Genomic DNA, 19,156 nt, shown 5'->3' on the forward strand with positions numbered 1-19,156 from the left:
TACCTCGCGAGTACGGACCTCATAAGATGGCGGTTGGGTCGCCTCCCCACGGCGGTGCCGCCACTCTCAACATGGTAGCTGTTTACCCCGTATTTCTCCAGCCCTCTCCGCCCCAACTTCCTCGTTGTTTTGAATAAACTTTATTGACTACTCCGAATTGCCTACCACCGCCACTGAGCATCTCCCAGCGACTTTCCGGACTGCTTTTCTCCAACCCGGCCGCCGGTTCGTCTCTTTCTTCGTTGGTTTGCCCGCGGCGATCTCCTGCCAGCCCAGCGACGCCGCCGCTAGCCCGTTCATTGGGCGGCCGCCGGACTAGGCCCGAGCCGAGGGCTCCAGTAGGCCCTAACGGCCGGGCCCGAGGCAGAGCTGTGGAGAAAGCTGCCCTGAAGCACCGCCGGGCGGCCAGCGAGACCCAGCGGGTGGTTCGAGGGTAAGGCGAGCGAGGTTCGCCGCGTTGCCGTGACGATCCCACAATTCGGCGCGCGCAGCCTGTGGGGCCGGAACTGCCGGCCGAGCCTCCCGCTGAGAGAGGCGCTGAGCCGCTCCGGAGCGAGCCTGGCCGCTGGCAGTTCGGTGGGACTGGGCTGCGCGGGCTCGAGGACTCTCTGCAGCTTTACGGATGAGGAGGTCCCTGTAGGGTTCGGGACCGAAGACGTTCTTGTCAGGTTTGGGTCATGAGGAGGTTCCTGTCAGTTTGGGAGGCGTGAGGAGATTCTCCTAAGTTTCTGGAGCTGGAAGGATATTCCTGTCACTTTGGGATCTGTGATGAGATACCTGTCAGTTTTAAGGGGGCAGAGGAGTCTTGGTCAGTTTGAGGGGGCTGTGAGGAGATGTCTGCCAATTTCAGAGCTGTGGGAGGAAAATCCTCACTTGGTTGCGGAGTGTGAGGAAATTCTAGTCAGTTTCAGGGGTTTTGAAGTGAACTATTTGAGTTTCTGGGGTGCAACAGAAGCCTGTCAGCTTTGAAGAAGTGGGTGAGCTGATCAGTTTTGGGGTTGAGATTTATTTCGGTTATTGGGGTGATGAGACTCCCGTCTGGTCGTGGATGGAATAATTTTGAAAGTAAAGGAGCAGATAAGTTAAACTCTCAGAACACGACCCCAGAACTGTGATTTTAGTTGGGCGCCTAGTCTTGTCTCCCTCGTTCCTGAAGGCATCGAGGTAATTTTCGAGTAATCTGAGGACTTCCAGGGATCCCTATTCTCTCTCTTGTTGCCTCTATTTTTGGAGTGAGAGAAGGGGCTCTTTCTAAGATACCCCCAGCCTCGTCTTCTAGGCTGTCGTTTGCGTCATAATAAAGAGAGCCCTGGGAAGCAGCGTTGCTAACAAGGAGAGGGTGCAGTGAGAGATTAAAGGAGCTTCCTGAAAAGGCGTCAGATCTTTCCCTGAAATCCGGAAAGAAGTTATCACTGACGCAGGGGGCTGAAGGAGGTAAGGAGGGGAAATAAAGCTTCGAGAGCAGAGCGCTGTTCTTTATTTGTTAAAGCGGCCCGTGGACTTTCTCCAGTTGCCCCCTACAGCCCCAACCAGCTGTGTTGCATCCCAGCAGCAGCGGTAACTGTCCATTTGAGAGCTGAGGGTTGGTACCCTGGGGGACCTGATTCACTCTGTAAAAGTGTCGTTTGTGCCCAGCCTTGGTCCAGAGGGGACGCGTGCTGCCGCCTCCTGCTCCTTTTGAAGCTAAGAACCTGGCCCACTGCAGAACACTCCAAGGCCTGGTGAAGATGGCTTCAGTACCAGTGTATTGCCTCTGTCGGCTGCCTTACGATGTGACCCGCTTCATGATCGAGTGTGACATGTGCCAGGACTGGTTTCATGGCAGGTAAGGAGGGCAGGGCATCCTGGACAGGGTGCAGTGGCCAGGTGCTCACTGACTTGCTCCTTTCTCAACTCTGGTTCAGGTTCCTCCTCAGAAACTTAATTTCCCCTCTCTCCAGGACAGTTAGGTCCAACCCACCCCCAGACACAGGTTCTTACATCCCTCCTTGTAGATTATGGCCTAACTTAACATTGACATTTGGTTTCTCCTCTTTTTTCTTTTCCTATATATATTTCTATTTTGAACCCTTCTTGTATTTTGTTTTGTTTTGTTTTTGTTTTTTTCTTAGAAAAATACTTTCTTTTCAGTTACAAAGAATGTATCATCTTTATATTCTGGTAATTTTGTTTTTCCTCAGAGGCTGGCTTTGGGAGAGACTATACTGCATTTTTGAGATATTTGAGTCCAACAAACATGGATTTGAGTTGTGGTTTTGCAGCTTACTATCAGAGTGACCTTGGACAAGTTGCTTTGCTTCTCTGAGTCTCTTTGTCTTCAGGCAGACAGAGTGTTTTCTTTATTTATTAGATAAAATATATCTAATACAGCCTTCCTCTTTACTTAAAGCATTTTTGCATGCACTTAGTAAATGGAGGCAGAAATGCAATAGTATTTTATTTCTACAGTATTACCTGCAGAACCATCCAGGTAAATTGAATTAAGCAGAGGAGATATTGGGTAAAACAGTAGGAGTAAAACCACTAATGAACTCCCTCCAGGTAACCATGTGTGCACATAAGCACCTGTCACCCAGGATTCCAGAAAAGTTAGTGTGTGGAATAAACCTGTAATATTATCCCATTATTGGGACTTATGTCAGCTCTAGAAAGAAAACCATGAGAGGATTTGTACATTGGAGTACAACAAAAGAGTGTATGGCGCCCTCCTGCTGTTGCATGTTGTTAGGTTCTAGAATTTTCAGTTGTTAGCAGTCCTTTTCAAAGGGAGGCGTCACAGAGGCTCTAGTGACCTGCCGGTGTAGGAGACACAGGAGACGTGGGTTCGATCCCTGGGTCAGGAAGATACCCCGGAGGAGGAAATGGTAACCCACTCCAGTATTCTTGCCTGGAAAATCCTATGGACAGAGGAGCCTGGCAGGCTACAGTCTATGGGATCGAAAAGAGTTGGACATGACTTAGTGACTGACCACATGTGCACTTCCCGAAGGAGATGTTCCTGTTACCACACCCAAGACCAAACTGAAGGTTTTGGTACTGGTAAAATTCTACTCTTAGCAGGGACTGTCCCATGCAGCACATCCAAATTCATGTTCAGCTGATCTTTGTTGAGTATTTACTGTGTGCCAGGTGCAGAGTTCTATTTACTGCCTCATATTATTTCATTTAAGAGGGGACAGACCTAGATGATGGGGCCTTTTTCTTTCCCCTGGAAATAAATGGGCATTAAAATGTCTTCAGGATTCCTGGTATCTTTGCTAGTGCTGATCAAGTCACTCCTCTGCTTAAAATTCTTTCAGTGATCCTCCTACAGAATAAAAATCAGTCTCTTTTGTGTGACAGACAAAACCTTTTGTGGTATACTTGTTCAGTCTCATTTACCATCATTCCTCCTCCCTTGTTCTTTATATCCCAGAAAGAGTTCTGGGGAAATTTTATACTTCCTTATGCCTCTTTGTCTTTGCACATGCAAAGACACTAATGTCCTTCCATTTACAACTCATAGCATACCTCTTTTGTAGAAGGCCTCTTTTTGGGTTCCCATGGCACTTTATGTATATTCTTATTGAAAGTAATTATTTCATCATATCATAGTTATAAATATATTTTTGTCACTCATTAGCAAGAGCTACGTGAGGGCAGAGATGCAATCTTTTCATATTTGGTATCCTCAGAACCTAGTTCAATGCTAAACATGTAATAGATGCTGAGTACATTTTTCAATGAACAAATGAATGAATCTTCTTGATTTATTGCCTGTGGCCCTTGCTTTGGATTGTGTAGGTTTAAACCTAAAAAATGAACTTTCTGCACGCAATACAGAGACCCTAACTCTGCAGTGTGGGAACAGGAAATAGGAATGAATGCTTCCTGAGTGCTTACTGTGTGCCAGGCCCCATGACAGAGACTTGGCATACATTTATCTCATCTAATGCAAATCCAAGCCTGAAAGTTAGATTTTCGTTTTCAAATAATATTAAAAAATTTTCCCTGACTATGTAAGTGAGACATGCTTATTGTAGAAAATACAGAAAAAGAATAAAGAAGGAAATAAAAATCCATGGGCCTTTTATCCAGCACAATCTACTGTTTAATTTTTTGTTGCATTAACTCCCATCGTTTGACTTAGAATATAAACGTATATTTTATTGGGTTGGCCAAAAGGTTCATTTGGGTTTTTCCATAACATCTTACAGAAAAACCTGAACCAATTTTTTTGGCCAACCCAATACAATATGGGATTGTATTATAAACACAATTTTGTAACATGATTTTTATTCTTAACATTATAAAGTTACGGTCATTAAATATTGATCTAAAGATGATTTCTGATATCCCATTATATATCTATGTCATCAGTTACTTAGTCATTTCCTTTGAGGTTGGATATTTAGGTGGTTTTTACTTTTTTATATTATAAATAATACTATGATGTGAGGGAAACTCTAGGGTTTCTGAAAATGTTTGGCATTTTTATTTGGGTGCTCGTTGAAACAAAAAGGAAAACATTGTGGTAAGCATCTTTACACAGTAGAGAGCTGACATTTATAAGGAATACCACTGAGGCCTTTAACAGTTCCAAATTTACAATATTAAAATGTGTTTATGGGCCAGGCCCCTTCTTAATCACATTTCTGTGGTGAGTCCTGTGTTTCTGTGCACACCCTGACATAAGTTAACTGCCTTAATTTTTTTTTCCCATGAAAGAGACCAAAATTTTATCTCTTACTGTGCTTTTCTATGGACTGCCAGAGAATAAGGAAGCCAGCTGAGAATCAGGTCCTTGGTGGGTGGCTGTTCTTGGTTACTAAGTGCATTGCACACATGCACACACATGCATATACACACATCCTAGGCTCATAGTACTTTAGCATAATTGAAAATTACTAAATATTGTGCATTTTTCATGGTTGCCCACAATAGTTAAGCCCACAGATGCCTGTAGATGATATAAATCTGTTCATATCTTTGATGACTTCCAAAGGCCAGATTTCTTAAAAGTCCAGTTAGGGATTAGTAATGCCATGTTACTTCCTGGAAAGGTTATAACAAGGAAGATGACTATTCCATTTTGCTGGTGAGAATCTGGAACTCATGGAAGTTAAGTTACTCTTTGAGTCTGGATTTGAACTGAGAATTATCTGGCTTGAGACCAGGTTCTCAAAAGTGGAAAAAACAATGGTATAGCTCCATTCCTCTATTGTAAGGGGCTGGATTTGGAAGAGCACTTCGATTTGTAGAGCAGTGGTTCTCAAACTTTAGGGTATATCAGAATCACTTGGAAGACCTCTTAAAAGATGAGATAGGTAGGCCCCACCTGCAGGATTTCTGATTCAGTAGGTGAGTGGGAGCTACTCTCAGAACCACTGATTTAGAACATTGCTGCTGCTGCTGCTAAGTCGCTTCAGTCGTGTCCGACGCTGTGCGACCCCATAGACAGCAGCCCACCCTCTGTCTCAATTCCTTCCCATTATTTGGAGTGTGACAGCTTCTGATATTGTGGGATGGGTGGGCTAACATATCATAACTGTACACTGTTGTTCTCAAAATATGGTTCATTAACTGGAAATTTGTTAAAAATGTGAATTCTTGGGTTGGAACCCAACAGTCTATTTTAACAAACAGGTAGATTCTGATGTATCCTAACTTTTGAGAAACCTTGCTGTACACTAGCGGGGGAAGTTAGTTGGCAAGCATATATCTGGGGCTTTGTCAAAACCTCACTCCTTTACAGTTTTCCTATCTATAAAGGAAGTATTGGTTGCCACATCCCCAAGGTGGTGGCCGTGGTGTGGACTCTTAAACTCTAGGGAAATTGGCACTGGCTTCAGATCTGGGTTCAAATTCTGACTCTATTTCTGTTACTTTTTAGCAAAGGGTTTCATCTCTGTGAAGTCTCAGTTTCCTCAAGAGAGCTTGTAATGATTTAAATAAAATGGTAATGACCGTTGTTTATTGAGTACTAGCTAGTCTGCCAGTCATTATGCTAAACACTTGACGTATGAAACCACCTGATGTGAACAGCTGACTCATTGAAAAGACCCTGATGCTGGGAAGGATTGAGGTTAAGAGGAGAAAGGGACGATAGAGGATGAGATGGATGGATAGCATCACCAACTCAATGGACATGGGTTTGGGTGGACTCCAGGAGTTGGTGATGGACAGGAAGGCCTGGCGTGCTGCAGTTCATGGGGTTGTAAAGGGTTGGACACGACTGAGCAACTGAACTGAACTATCTTTAATCTTTTTTTTTTGAGTTTTAAAATTATCAATTCAATTCATTTAATAGTTATAAGACTATTTAAATTATCTATTTTATATTGGATATGTTCTGGTAATTTGTGCTTTCCAAGGAATTGATTCACTTCTTCTAAGTTGTCAAATTTAGTGTGTATAGTTGTTCATAATATTCCCTTATTATCCTTTTGATGTCTGCAGGCTGGCTCTGTGGTGACATCTCATTTCATTTCTGATATTGAAAATTTTTCTTTTCTTTTTTTCTTTTCAGACTTGCTATAGTTTTGTCAGTTTTATTGATCTTTTCAGAGAGCAAGCTTTTTATTTCATTGAATTTCCCTTTTATCTTTCTGTTTTCAGCTTCGCTGATTTCTATACTTTATTATTTCCTTCCTTCTGCTTGCTTTGGGTTCATTTTGCTCCTCTTAATATCTTGAGGTGGGAGCTTAGGTTATTGATTTGAGACTTTTCCTGTATTCTAATATAAGTATTTAGTGCTATCAGTTTTCCTCTTAGTACTGATTTAGCTATGTCCCTCAAATTTTGATGTTTTCCTTTTCATGTAGTTCACTCTAATTTTTGCTTAGCTTAGAGACTTCATGTTTGACCTGTGAATTGTATAGAAGTATGTTGTTTACTTTCCAGGTGTTTGCAGATTTTCCTGTTATTCTGTTATTGATTTCTGGTTCGTTTCCATAGAATATACTTTGTACAATTTTAGTTCCTTTAAATTTACTGGGTTTTGTTTTATGGCCCAAGATATGGTCTGTCTTGGTAGATGTTTCCATGGTCACTTGAAAAGAATGTATATCCTGCTGATGTTTGGAGGAGTTTTCTGTAAATGTTGATTTACCCCTGTTGGTTGATGGTGTTGCTGAATTCTTCTCTGTCTTTGGTGATTTTCTGTGTAATTGTTCAGTCAGTTGTTGAGAAAGAGGTGAAGCATCCAGGTATAATTGTCAATTTTTCTATTCTTCCTTTCAGTTTTATCATTTGCCTCATATCTTGCAGCTTTGTTGTTTGATGCAGATGCATTTAGGAGTGCTGTGTCTTGGTGGATTGACCCTTTAGTTATTATGTAACGTCCTCTGTCACTGGCAATTTTCTCTGCATGGAAGTCCATTTTATAGGATATTAATATAGACATTAAAATAGCCACTCCTTCCTTTTGATTAATGATTGCCTTGTGTCTTTTTATATCCCTTTACTTTCAACTGACACCATTATATATAAAGTGAGTTTCTTGTAGACAGCATATAAGTTTGGAATTTTTTTTTCCACTCTGCTAATCTCTATAATTGGTATATTTAGACCAAATATACTTAATGCAATTATTGATGTGTTAGGGCATAAGTTGGTAATTTTTTTGTTTTGTTTGTTTTCTCTGTTCATTCTGTTTTCTTTCTCCTGCCTTCCTTTGGGTTACTTAAATCTTTTCAAGAATTCCATTTTGATTTATCTATAATAAATTTAGAAATAAATATAAAAATATATATAAATAAGTATAAATTTATCTATAATGTTTTTGAGTGTATCTCTTTGTATAGCTTTTTCAGTGCTTGTTCTAGGCATTAACATAAAACATACATAACTTATCACAATCAACTTACAGACATTTTAGTAGTTTGAGTAAAGAGTAGAAATCTTATTTTAAATTTCTTTATGCTCCCCTGCTGTAGTTATCTTAAATATTTCATCTACATATGTTGAGAACCATATCATATAGTAGTATAATTTTTGCTTCAACTGTCAAATATGATTTAGAAAACTCAAGTGGAGAAGGAAAATATATTGTATGTACCCATATTTTCAGTCTTTCCCTTTTTCTGTCTTCCTGGTGTTCTTAAGGGTCCTTTTATCATTTCCTTTCTGTTTAAAGAACATCCTTTAGACATGCTTTTAGAATTGGCCTATTGGCAACACATACTCTTAGTTTTCCTTCATATAAGAATGTCTTGATTTCCCTTGAATTGCTGAGGGGGTCTTTTCATTTGATATCAGATTCTAGGTTTCTAGTTCTTTTCAGCCCTTGAAAACTGTTGTGCTACTGCCTTTTGGCTGCCATGGTTTCTGATAAGAGATCTTCTGTCATTTAAATTGGCATTCTCCTTTAGGAAATATCATTTTTCTCACTGATGTCAAGATTTTTTCTTTGTCTTTTTTATGTTCAGGAATGTGATTTTTTTCTTTTTTTGGCTGTACCACATGGCTTGTGGGACCTTAGTTCATGAACAAGGATCAAACCTGGACCACGGCAATGAAAGCACCAAGTCCTAACCACTAGATGATCAGGGAGTTTCCTGATTATGCTATTTCTGAGTGTGGATTTTTTTGGGTTTATTTTTGTTTTAGTCTACAGGTTGCTAAAGCTCTGTTCATTCTCCTCAGTCAATTTTATTTCAGTTTTATTGAGATGTAATTGACGTATAGTACTGTTTAAGGTATAGAGTATAATGATTACCACAATTATGTATAGATACAATAACTATACCACAATAAGGTGTAGAATGAAATGATTACCACAATTAGTTTAGTTAACTTCCATCATCTCATGTAAATACAAAAAAGAGAGGAAAACTAAGCTTTTTGCTTGTGATGAGAACTTTTAGGAATTACTCTTAGCAATTTTCAAATATACCATGCAGCAGTGTTAACTATAGTCATCATGTTGTGCATTACATCCTCATTACTTATATAACTGGAAGTTTGTATCTTTTGACTACCTTTATGCAATTCTCCTACCCTGCTCCCACCTCTGGAGAGTAACCACAAATCTAACTTTTTCTATGAGTTTGGGTTTTTTCCCTAGATTTCATATATAAATGAGATCATAGAGTAGTCTTTGACTTGTTTTACTTAGCATAATGCCTTCATGTATCTGTTGGTCATCTGTGTGTCTTTGAGAAAATGTCTATTCAGTTCGTCTGTTCACTTTTTAAAAAAAATTGGATGATAGTTGCTTTACAATATTGTGTTGGTTTCTGCCATATATCAACATGAATCAGCCATGGGTATACACATGCCCCCTCCCTCCTACCTCCCACCCCATCCCAACCCTCTAGGTCATTACAAACACCAGGTTTGAGCTCCCTGTGTCTTACAGCAAATGCCCACTGGTTATCCATTTTACGTTTGGTAAAGTACATATTTCATTGCTACTCTCCCAATTCATCCCACCCTCTCCTTCGCCAACTGTGTCCACAAGGCTGTTCTCTGTGTCTGCATCTCTATTGCTGCACTACAAATAGGCTCATCAGTACCAGCCTTCTAGATTCCATATGTAGGCATTAATATACGATATTTGTTTTTCTCTTTCTGACTCTGTTCTGTATAATATGCTCTAGGTTCATCCGCCTCATTCAAACGGACTCAAATGTGTTCCTTTTTATGGCTGAGTAATATTCCATGGTATGTATGTACCACAGCTTCTTTATCCATTCATCTGTCAATGGACATCTAGGTTGCTTCCATGTCCTAGCTATTGTAAATAGAGCTGCAGTGAACATGGAGTTACATGTGTCTTTTTCAGTTTTGGTTTCCTCAGGGTATATGCCCAGTAGTAGGATTGCTGGGTTGTATGGTGGTTTTATTCCTACTTTTTAAAGGAATCTCCATACTGTTCTCCATAGTGGCTATATCAGTTTACGTTCCCACCAATAGTGCAAGAGGGTTCCCATTTCTCCACACCATCTCCAGCATTTATTGTTTGTAGTTTTTGATGATGGCCATTACAATGACGTAATACCATATTGTAGTTTTGATTTGCATTTCTCTAATAACGAGTGATGTTGAACATCTTTTCATGTGTTTCATCTGCCCACTGTTTAACCAAATTTTTTTTGCTATTGACCTGTAGGAGTTCTTAAATTTTTTGAATAATAACCCCTTATTTAATATTTAACATATTTGCAAGTATGTTCTCCTGTTCCATAGGTTGCCTTTTTATTTCTGCATAGCAGAAACTTTATAGTTTGATGTGGCCAAACCAAATTTTTGATTTATTTTTGAAATTATTTATTTTTGATTTTGTCACTTTGTGCTTTCAGTGTCACAGCCAAAAAATTATTGCCAAAGTTCCACATTAAGGACCTTTTCCTGTGTTTTCTTCTAGGAATTTCATGGTTTTCGGTCTTACCTTTAAATCTTTAATACATTTTGAGTTAATTTTAGTGAGTAATATAAGTCAGGGGTCTATTTTCATCCTTTTACATTTGTTTTTTTTTCTTTTCTAATATAAAGTTATTTATTTTAATTGGAGGCTAATTAATTTACAATATTGTATTGGTTTTGCCATACATTGACATGAATCCACCACAGGTGTACATGTGTTCCCCATACTGAACCCCCCTCCCACCTCCCTCCCCATACCATCCCTCTGGGTCATCCCAGTGCACCGGCCCCGAGCACCCTGTATCATGCATCGAACCTGGACTGGCGATTTGTTTCACGTATGATAATATACATGTTTAAATGCCATTCTCCCAAATCATCCCACCCTCGCCCTCTCCCACAGAGTCCAAAAGACTGTTCTATACATCTGTGTCTCTTTTGCTGTCTCACACACAGGGTTATCCTAACCATCTTTCTAAATTCCATTTATATACGTTAGTATACTGTATTGGTGTTTTCCTTTCTGGCTTACTTGACTCTGTATAATAGGCTACAGTTTCATCCACCTTATTAGAACTGATTCAAATGTATTCTTTTTAATGGCTGAGTAATATTCCATTGTGTAAATGTACCACAGCTTTCTTATCCATTCATCTGCTGATGGACATCTAGGTTGCTTCCATGTCCTGGCTATTATAAACAGTGCTGCAATGAACATTGGGGTACACATGTCTCTTTCAATTCTGGTTTCCTCAATGTGTATGCCCAGCAGTGGGATTGCTGGGTCGTATGGCAGTTCTATTTGTAGTTTTTAAAGGAATCTCCACACTGTTCTCCAGAGTGGCTGTACTAGTTTTCACTCCAACAGTGTAAGAGGGTTCCCTTTTCTCCAACCCTCTCCAGCATTTATTGCTTGTAGACTTTTGGATAGTAGCCATTCTGACTGGTGTGAAATGGTACCTCACTGTGACTTTGATTTGCATTTCTCTGATAATGAATGATGTTGAACATCTTTTCATGTGTTTGTTAGCCATCTGAAGGTCTTCTTTGGAGAAATGTCTGTTTAGTTCTTTGGCCCATTTTTTGATTGGGTCATTTATTTTTCTGGAATTGAGCTGCAGGAGTCGCTTGTATATTTTTGAGATTAATTCTTTGTCAGTTGCTTCATTTGCTATTATTTTCTCCCATTCTGAAGGCTGTCTTTTCACCTTGCATATAGTTTCCTTCATTGTACAAACGCTTTTAAATTTAATTAGGTCCCATTTGATTATTTTTGCTTTTATTTCCAGTATGCTGGGAGGTGGGTCATAGAGGATCCTGCTGTGATTTATTTCGGAGAGTGTTTTCCCTATGTTTTCCTCTAGGAGTTTTATAGTTTCTGGTCTTACATTTAGATCTTTAATCCATTTTGAGTTTATTTTTGTGTGCGGTGTTAGAAAGTGTTCTAGTTTAATTTTTTTACAAGCGGTTGACCAGTTTTCCCCGCACCACTTGTTAAAGAGATTGTCTTTTTTCCATTGTATTTTCTTGCCTCCTTTGTCAAAGATAAGATGTCCATAGGTGCATGGATTTATCTTTGGGCTTTCTATTTTGTTCCATTGATCTATATTTCTGTCTTTGTGCTAGTACCATACTGTCTTGATGCCTGTGGCTTTGTAGTAGAGCCTGAAGTCAGGCAGGTTGATTCCTCCAGTCCTATTCTTTCTCAAGGTTGCTTTGGCTATTCGAGGTTCTTTGTATTTCCATACAAATTTTGAAATTGTGTTTTCTAGTTCTGTGAAAAATACTGTTGGTAGCTTGATAGGGATTGCACTGAATCTCTAGATTGCTTTGGCTAGTATACTCATTTTCACTATATTGATTCTTCCAATACGTGAACACAGTATATTTCGCCTTCTATTTGTGTCCTCTTTGACTTCTTTCATCAGTGTTTTATAGTTTTCTATATATAGGTCTTTTGTGTCTTTAGGTAGATATATTCCTAAGTATTTTATTCTTTTTGTAGCAATGGTGAATGGAGTTGTTTCCTTAATTTCTCTTTCTGTTATCTCATTGTTAGGGTATAGGAATGCAAGGGATTTCTGTGTGTTAATTTTATATCCTGCAACTTCACTATATTCATTGATTAGCTCTAGGAATTTTCTGGTGGAGTCTTTAGGGTTTTCTATGTAGAGGGTTTTCTATCATGTCATCTTCAAACAGTGACAGTTTTACTTCTTTTCCAATCTGAATTCCTTTTATTTCTTTTTCTGCTCTGATTGCTGTGGCCAAAACTTCCAACACTATGTTGAATAGTAGTGGTGAGAGTGGGCACCCTTGTCTTGTTCCTGACTTTAGGGGAAATGCTTTCAATTTTTCACCATTGAGGATAATGTTTGCTGTGGGTTTGTCATATATAGCATTTATTATGTTGAGGTATGTTCTTTCTAGTCCTGCTTTCTGGAGGATTTTTATCATAAAAGGATGTTGAATTGTGTCAAAGGCTTTCTCTGCATCTATTGAGATAATCATATGGTTTTTATCTTTTAATTTGTTAATGTGGTGTATTACGTTGATTGATTTGCAGATACATTGATTGATTGAAGAATCCTTGCATCCCTGGGATAAAGCCCACTTGGTCATGATGTATGTTCTTTTTCATATGTTGTTGGATTCTGTTTGCTAGAATTTTGTGAAGGATTTTTGCATCTATGTTCATCAGTGATATTGACCTGTAGTTTTCTTTTTTTGTGGCATCTTTGTCAGGTTTTGGTATCGTGGTGGTGGCCTCATAGAATGAGTTTGGAAGTTTGCCTTCCTCTGCAATTTTCTGGAAGAGTTTGAGTAGGATAGGTGTTAACTCTTCTCTAAATTTTTGGTAGAATTCAGCTGTGAAGCTGTCTGGTCCTGGGCTTTTGTTTGCTGGAAGATTTCTGATTACAGTTTCAATTTTCGTGCTTGTGATGGGTCTGTTAAGATTTTCTATGTCTTCCTGGTTCAGTTTTGGAAAATTGCACTTTTCTAACAATTTGTCCACTTCTTCCAAGTTGTCCATTTTATTGGCATATACTTGCAGGTAGTAGTCTCTGATGATCCTTTGTATTTCTGTGTTGTCTGTTCTGATTTCTCCATTTTCATTTCTAATTTTATTGATTTGATTTTTCTCCCTTTGTTTCTTGATGAGTCTGGCTAATGATTTGTCAGTTTTATTTATCTTCTCAAAGAACCAGCTTTTGGCTTTGTTGATTTTTGCTATGGTCTCTTTTGTTTCTTTTGCATTTATTTCTGCCCTAATTTTTAAGATTTCTTTCCTTCTACTGACCCTGCAGTTCTTCATTTCTTCCTTTTCTAGTTTCTTTCGGTGTAGAGTTAGGTTATTTATTTGACTTTTTTCTTGTTTCTTGAGGTAAGCCTGTATTGCTATGAACCTTCCACTTAGCACTGCTTTTACAGTTTCCCACAGGTTTTGGGTTGTTGTGTTTTCATTTTCATTTGTTTCTATGCAGATTTTGATTTCTTCTGTGATTTGTTGGTTATTCAGCAGCATGTTGTTCAGCCTCCATATGTTGGAATTTTTAATAGTTTTTCTCCTGTAATTGAGATCTAATCTTACTGCATTGTGGTCAGAAAAGATGCTTGGAATGATTTCAATTGTTTTGAATTTACCAAAGCTAGATTTATGGTCCAGGATGTGATCTATCCTGGAGAAGGTTCCATGTGCGCTTGAGAAAAAGATGAAATTCATTGTTTTGGGGTGAAATGTCCTATAGATATCAGTTAGGTCTAACTGGTCCATTGTGTCATTTGAAGTTTGTGTTTCCTTGTTAATTTTCTGTTTAGTTCATCTATCCATAGGTGTGAGTGGGGTATTAAAGTCTCCCACTATTATTGTGTTATTGTTAATTTCCCCTTTCATACTTATTAACATTTGTCTTACATATTGTGGTGCTCCTATGTTGGGTGCATATCTATTTATAATTGTTATATCTTCTTCTTGGATTGATCCTTTGATCATTATGTAGTGTCCTTCTTTGTCTCTTTTCACAGCCTTTGTTTTAAAGTCTATTTTATCAGATATGAGTATTGCTACTCCTGCTTTCTTTTGGTCTCTATTTGTGTGGAATATCTTGCTAGCCCTTCACTTTCAGTCTGTATGTGTCCCTGGTTTCAAGGTGGGTCTCTTATAGATAACATATATAAGGATCTTGTTTTTGTATCCATTCAGTCAGTCTTTGTCTTTTGGTTGGGGCATTCAACCCATTTACATTTAAGATAATAATTGATAAGCATGATCCCATTGCCATTTACTTTATTGTTTTGGGTTGGAGTTTATACACCCTTTCTGTGTTTCCTGTCTAGAAAAGATTCTTTAGCATTTGTTGGAGAGCTGGTTTGGTGGTGCTAAATTCTCTCAGCTTTTGCTTGTCTGTAAAGCTTTTGATTTCTCCTTCATATTTGAATGAGATCCTTGCTGGGTACAGTAATCTGGGCTGTAGGTTTTTCTCTTTCATCACTTTAAGTATGTCCTCCCATTCCCTCCTGGCCTGAAGAGTTACTACTGAAAGATCAGCTGTTATCCTGTGAGAATCCCCTTGTGTGTTATTTGTTGTTTTTCCCTTGCTGCTTTTAATATTTGTTCTTTGTGTTTGATATTTGTTGCTTTGATTAATATGTGTCTTGAGGTGTTTAGCCTTGAGTTTATCGTGTTGGAACACTCTGGGTTTCTTGGACTTGGGTGTCTATTTCCTTCCCCATTTTAGGGAAATTTTCAACTATTATCTCCTCAACTATTTTCTCATGGTCTTTCTTTTTGTTGTCTTCTTCTGGGACTCCTATGATTCGAATGTTGGGGCTTTTAACGTTGTCCCAGAGGTCTCTGACGTTGTCCTCATTTCTTTAAATTCTTTTTTCTTTTTTCCTCTCTGCTTCATTTATTTCTACCATTCTATCTTCTACCTCACTTATCGTATCTTCTGCCTCCATTATTCTACTGTTGGTTCCCTCCAGAGTGTTTTTGATCTCATTTATTGCATTATTCATTATATATTGACTCTTTTTTATTTCTTCTAGGTCCTTGTTTAACATTTCTTTCATCTTCTTGATCCTTGTCTCCAGGCTATTTATCTGTAACTCCATTTTGTTTTCAAGATTTCGGATCATTTTCACTATCAATATTCACATTTCTTTATCTAGTAGATTCCCTATCTCTTCCTCTTTTGTTTGGTTTGGTGGGCATTTATCCTTTTCCTTTACCTGCTGAGGATTTCTCTGCCTTTTCATCTTGTTTACATTGCTGTGTTTGGGGTGGCCTCTCCGTATTCTGGCAGTTTGTGGTTCCTCTTTATTGTGGAGGTTCCTTGCTGTGGGTGGGGTTGGACGGGTGGCTCGTCAAGGTTTCCTGGTTAGGGAAGCTTGTGTCAGTGTTCTGGTGGGTGGAGCTGGATTTCTTCTCTCTGGAGTGCACTGAAGTGTCCAGTAATGAGTTTTGAGATGTCAGTGGGTTTGGTGTGACTTTGGGCAGCCTGTATATTGAAGCTCAGGGCTATGTTCCTGTGTTGCTGGAGAATTTGCATGGTATGTCTTGCTCTGGAACTTGTTGGCCCTTGTGTGGTGCTTGGTTTCAGTGTAGGTATGGAGGCGTTTGATGAGCTCCTATTGATTAATGTTCCCTGGAGTCAGGAGTGCTCTGGTGTTTTCAGGATTTGGACTTAAGCCTCCTACCTCTCTGGCTTTCAGTCTTATTCTTACTGTAGCCTTAAGACTTCTCCATCTATACAGCACTGATAATAAAACATCTAGGTTAATGATGAAAAGTGTCTCCACACTGAGGGAAACCTGGAGAGGTACACAGAGTACATGGAGAAGAGAAGAGAGAGGAGAGAGATAGAGGTGACCAGGAGGAGAAGAGGGGGATTCTAAAGGGGAGAGAGCAAGCCAGCCAGTAATCACTTCCTTATGTGCTCTCCACAGTCTGGATCCCTCAGAGATGTTCATGGAATTACACAGAGAAGAGAAGAGGGAGGAAGGAGACAGAGGTGGCAGGAGGAGAAAAGGGGGAGTCAAAAGGAGAGAGAAAGATCTAGCCAGTAATCAGTTCCCTAAGTGTTTTCCACAACCCAGAATACACGAAGATTCACAGAGTTGGGTAGAGAAGAAAAGGGGAGAGAGGAGTAGAGGCGACCTGGTGGAGAAAAAGGAGAGTCCAAAGGGGGAGAGAGCAATCAAGCCAACAATCTCACTCCCAGGTAAAATAGGGTACTCAAGATTGGGTTCTCAAAGGTACAAAATTGATAACAAATATAAAAAAACAAAGATTAAAAATCTAGAGTAGAGGTTAGATTCTCAAAAAAAACAAAGTCACAAAAATTATAATATATATATATTTATGAAGTTTGCTTTTAAAATAGGGTCTTTTTTTGCGAACTTATAGTAGATTATAAAAATGAAAATTAAAGGAGTAATAGAGGACTTAAAATTTAAAAAAAATTTTTAAATGATAATAGTAAAAATATATCTAGGACTTTGTCTGGTGTCGTTGTGGACAGTGTGGGGTCAGTTCATTTTCAGAATGTTCCTTGAACCAGCTTATACTTCTCAAGATCTATAGGCCCCTTCCTATGTAGTCCGTGCTAATTGCAGGGTTTTAATCTATTGTACCTGTCCCTTCCAAAAGCGGTTCCCTCTGTTTATTTTAGTTTCTTTTGTTTGCTGGTCTCTTCAGTGTCTAATTTCTGCCCTGACATAAGGGGGCAGTGGTGGTCACTTTCTTAGGCTTACTTGTTCAGTCGTTCTGTGGGGAGGGCGAAACACTGCAAGCAAATATCACTGGCTTGTGTGGGGAGTGCTCTCAGTGCCTCAGCCACAGTGGGTTTGCCCCCACTCATGGTTTATGTGCTTTCCCAGTCTGCACTGTTCAGGCTCTAGGTTGCTCTGCCAGGAACTGTCTGAGGTGGGCCCTGGGTTCACCTGCACTTCCCAGGTCTAAAATGCTCAGATTCAGGTTCTTGGGTACTCCACAAAGGCGCAGATTTGTTTGGGCCTGCGTTTTGTGCCCTTTGTAGGTCCGAGCAGCTCAGGTGACGAGGTGCTTGGTGAGCTCAGTCGCCCCCAGTTGAGGGCTGTGTCTTATTGCCTCTCCAGTCCCAGCCACTCGGTTTTCTGGGTGTACAACCGGCATGCCTTCTCAGGTGTGCCGTGTGTCTCTTCTGGGTGCTGATCTCTGGCTGCGACCCTTCTGGTGGATGTCGACTGTCCAGAATCCCAAGAAGTCTTGGTTAGCAATGAAGCCTGCTTGTAGTTTGGTAGATGATGCCTCCCTGGGGCCGCGATTGCCCCCTTCCAGCTCTGGCCGCCCTCGCCTGCCTGTCTCCAGCAGGGGATGGGCCGGTCCATAGCCAGCTAGCTCTGCTTAGTCCTTTGTTATGTGAGCAGGCCTGGCAGTGTCTTCAGTTCAGTTCAGTTCAGTCGCTTAGTCGTGTCTGACTCTTTGCAACCCCATGAATCGCAGCATGCCAGGCCTCCCTGTCTATCACCAACTCACGGAGTTCACTCAGATTCACGTCCATCGAGTCAGTGATGCCATCCAGCCATCTCATCCTTAGTCGTCCCCTTCTCCTCCTGCCCCCAATCCCTCCCAGCATCAAAGTCTTTTCCAATGAGTCAACTCTTTGCATGAGGTGGCCAAAGTACTGGAATTTCAGCTTTAGCACCATTCCTTCCAAAGAAATCCCAGGGCTGATCTCCTTCAGAATGGACTGGTTGGATCTCCTTGCAGTCCAACACCATAGTTCAAAAGCATCAATTCTTTGGCGCTCAGCCTTCTTCACAGTCCAACTCTCACATCCATACATGACTACTGGAAAAACCATAGCCTTGACTAGACGGACCTTAGTTGGCGAAGTAATGTCTCTGCTTTTGAATATGCTATCTAGGTTGATCATAACTTTTCTTTCAAGGAGTAAGCGTCTTTTAATTTCATGGCTGCAATCACCATCTGCAGTGATTTTGGAGCCCCCCAAAATAAAGTCTGACACTGTTTCCACTGTTTCCCCATCTATTTCCCATGAAGTGATGGGACCGGATGCCATGATCTTCGTTTTCTGAATGTTGAGCTTTAAGCCAACCTTTTCATTCTCCTTTTTCACTTTCATCAAGAGGCTTTTTAGTTCCTCTTCACTTTCTGCCATAAGGGTGGTGTCATCTGCATATCTGAGGTTATTGATATTTCTCCCAGCAATCTTGATTCCAGCTTGTGCTTCTTCCAGTCCAGCATTTCTCATGATGTACTCTGCATATAAGTTAAATAAGCAGGGTGACAATATACAGCCTTGACGTACTCCTTTTCCTATTTGAAACCAGTTTGTTGTTCCATGTCCAGTTCTAAGTGTTGCTTCCTGACCTGTATACAGGTTTCTCAAGAGGCAGGTCAGGTGGTCTGGTATTCCCATCTCTCTCAGAATTTTCCACAGTTTATTGTGATGCACACAGTCAAAGGCAGTGTCTTAGGTTAGGGCTTTTCGTGGGATAGCTATTCCACAGTTTGGGTTGCTATCTCAAGTTAGTTCCCTCAGATTGCCCTTGGGGTATTAGTGCCTGGTCGTTATCCTAAACAATGCAGCCTGGGCCTGCCTGTTCAGCCCCGGCTTGCTAGTCCTGGATATGGAGCATCTGTGCTGCTTCTCTGCTGGGAGTTGCCGTTAGGTACATAATCTTTGGATTTTAATTACTGTTTTTTTTTCTTCTTGGTTATATTGCCCTCTGAGGTTCCAAGGCTCGCCACAGACTCGTTGGTGAGAGTGTTTCCTGGTGTTTGAAAACTTCTCTCTTTTTT

The 19,156-nt window shown here is 40.1% G+C and overlaps 1 protein-coding gene across 1 annotated transcript in view; it reads left to right on the forward strand.

The window, feature by feature from the left end:
- The window catches only part of LOC102186671 (histone lysine demethylase PHF8), a gene marked incomplete at its 3' end in the record, with an annotated part of 69,860 nt that continues 50,704 nt past the window's right edge, over nucleotides 1–19,156 (forward strand). Inside the window, 2 exon segments of the mRNA XM_018045147.1 lie at nucleotides 1–433; nucleotides 1,636–1,825. Coding sequence (XP_017900636.1) covers nucleotides 1,728–1,825 — 98 coding nt within the window.

This window comes from Capra hircus, unplaced genomic scaffold (assembly GCF_001704415.2).
Source record: "Capra hircus breed San Clemente unplaced genomic scaffold, ASM170441v1, whole genome shotgun sequence".
In the NCBI taxonomy this organism is placed as follows: Eukaryota; Metazoa; Chordata; class Mammalia; order Artiodactyla; family Bovidae; genus Capra; species Capra hircus.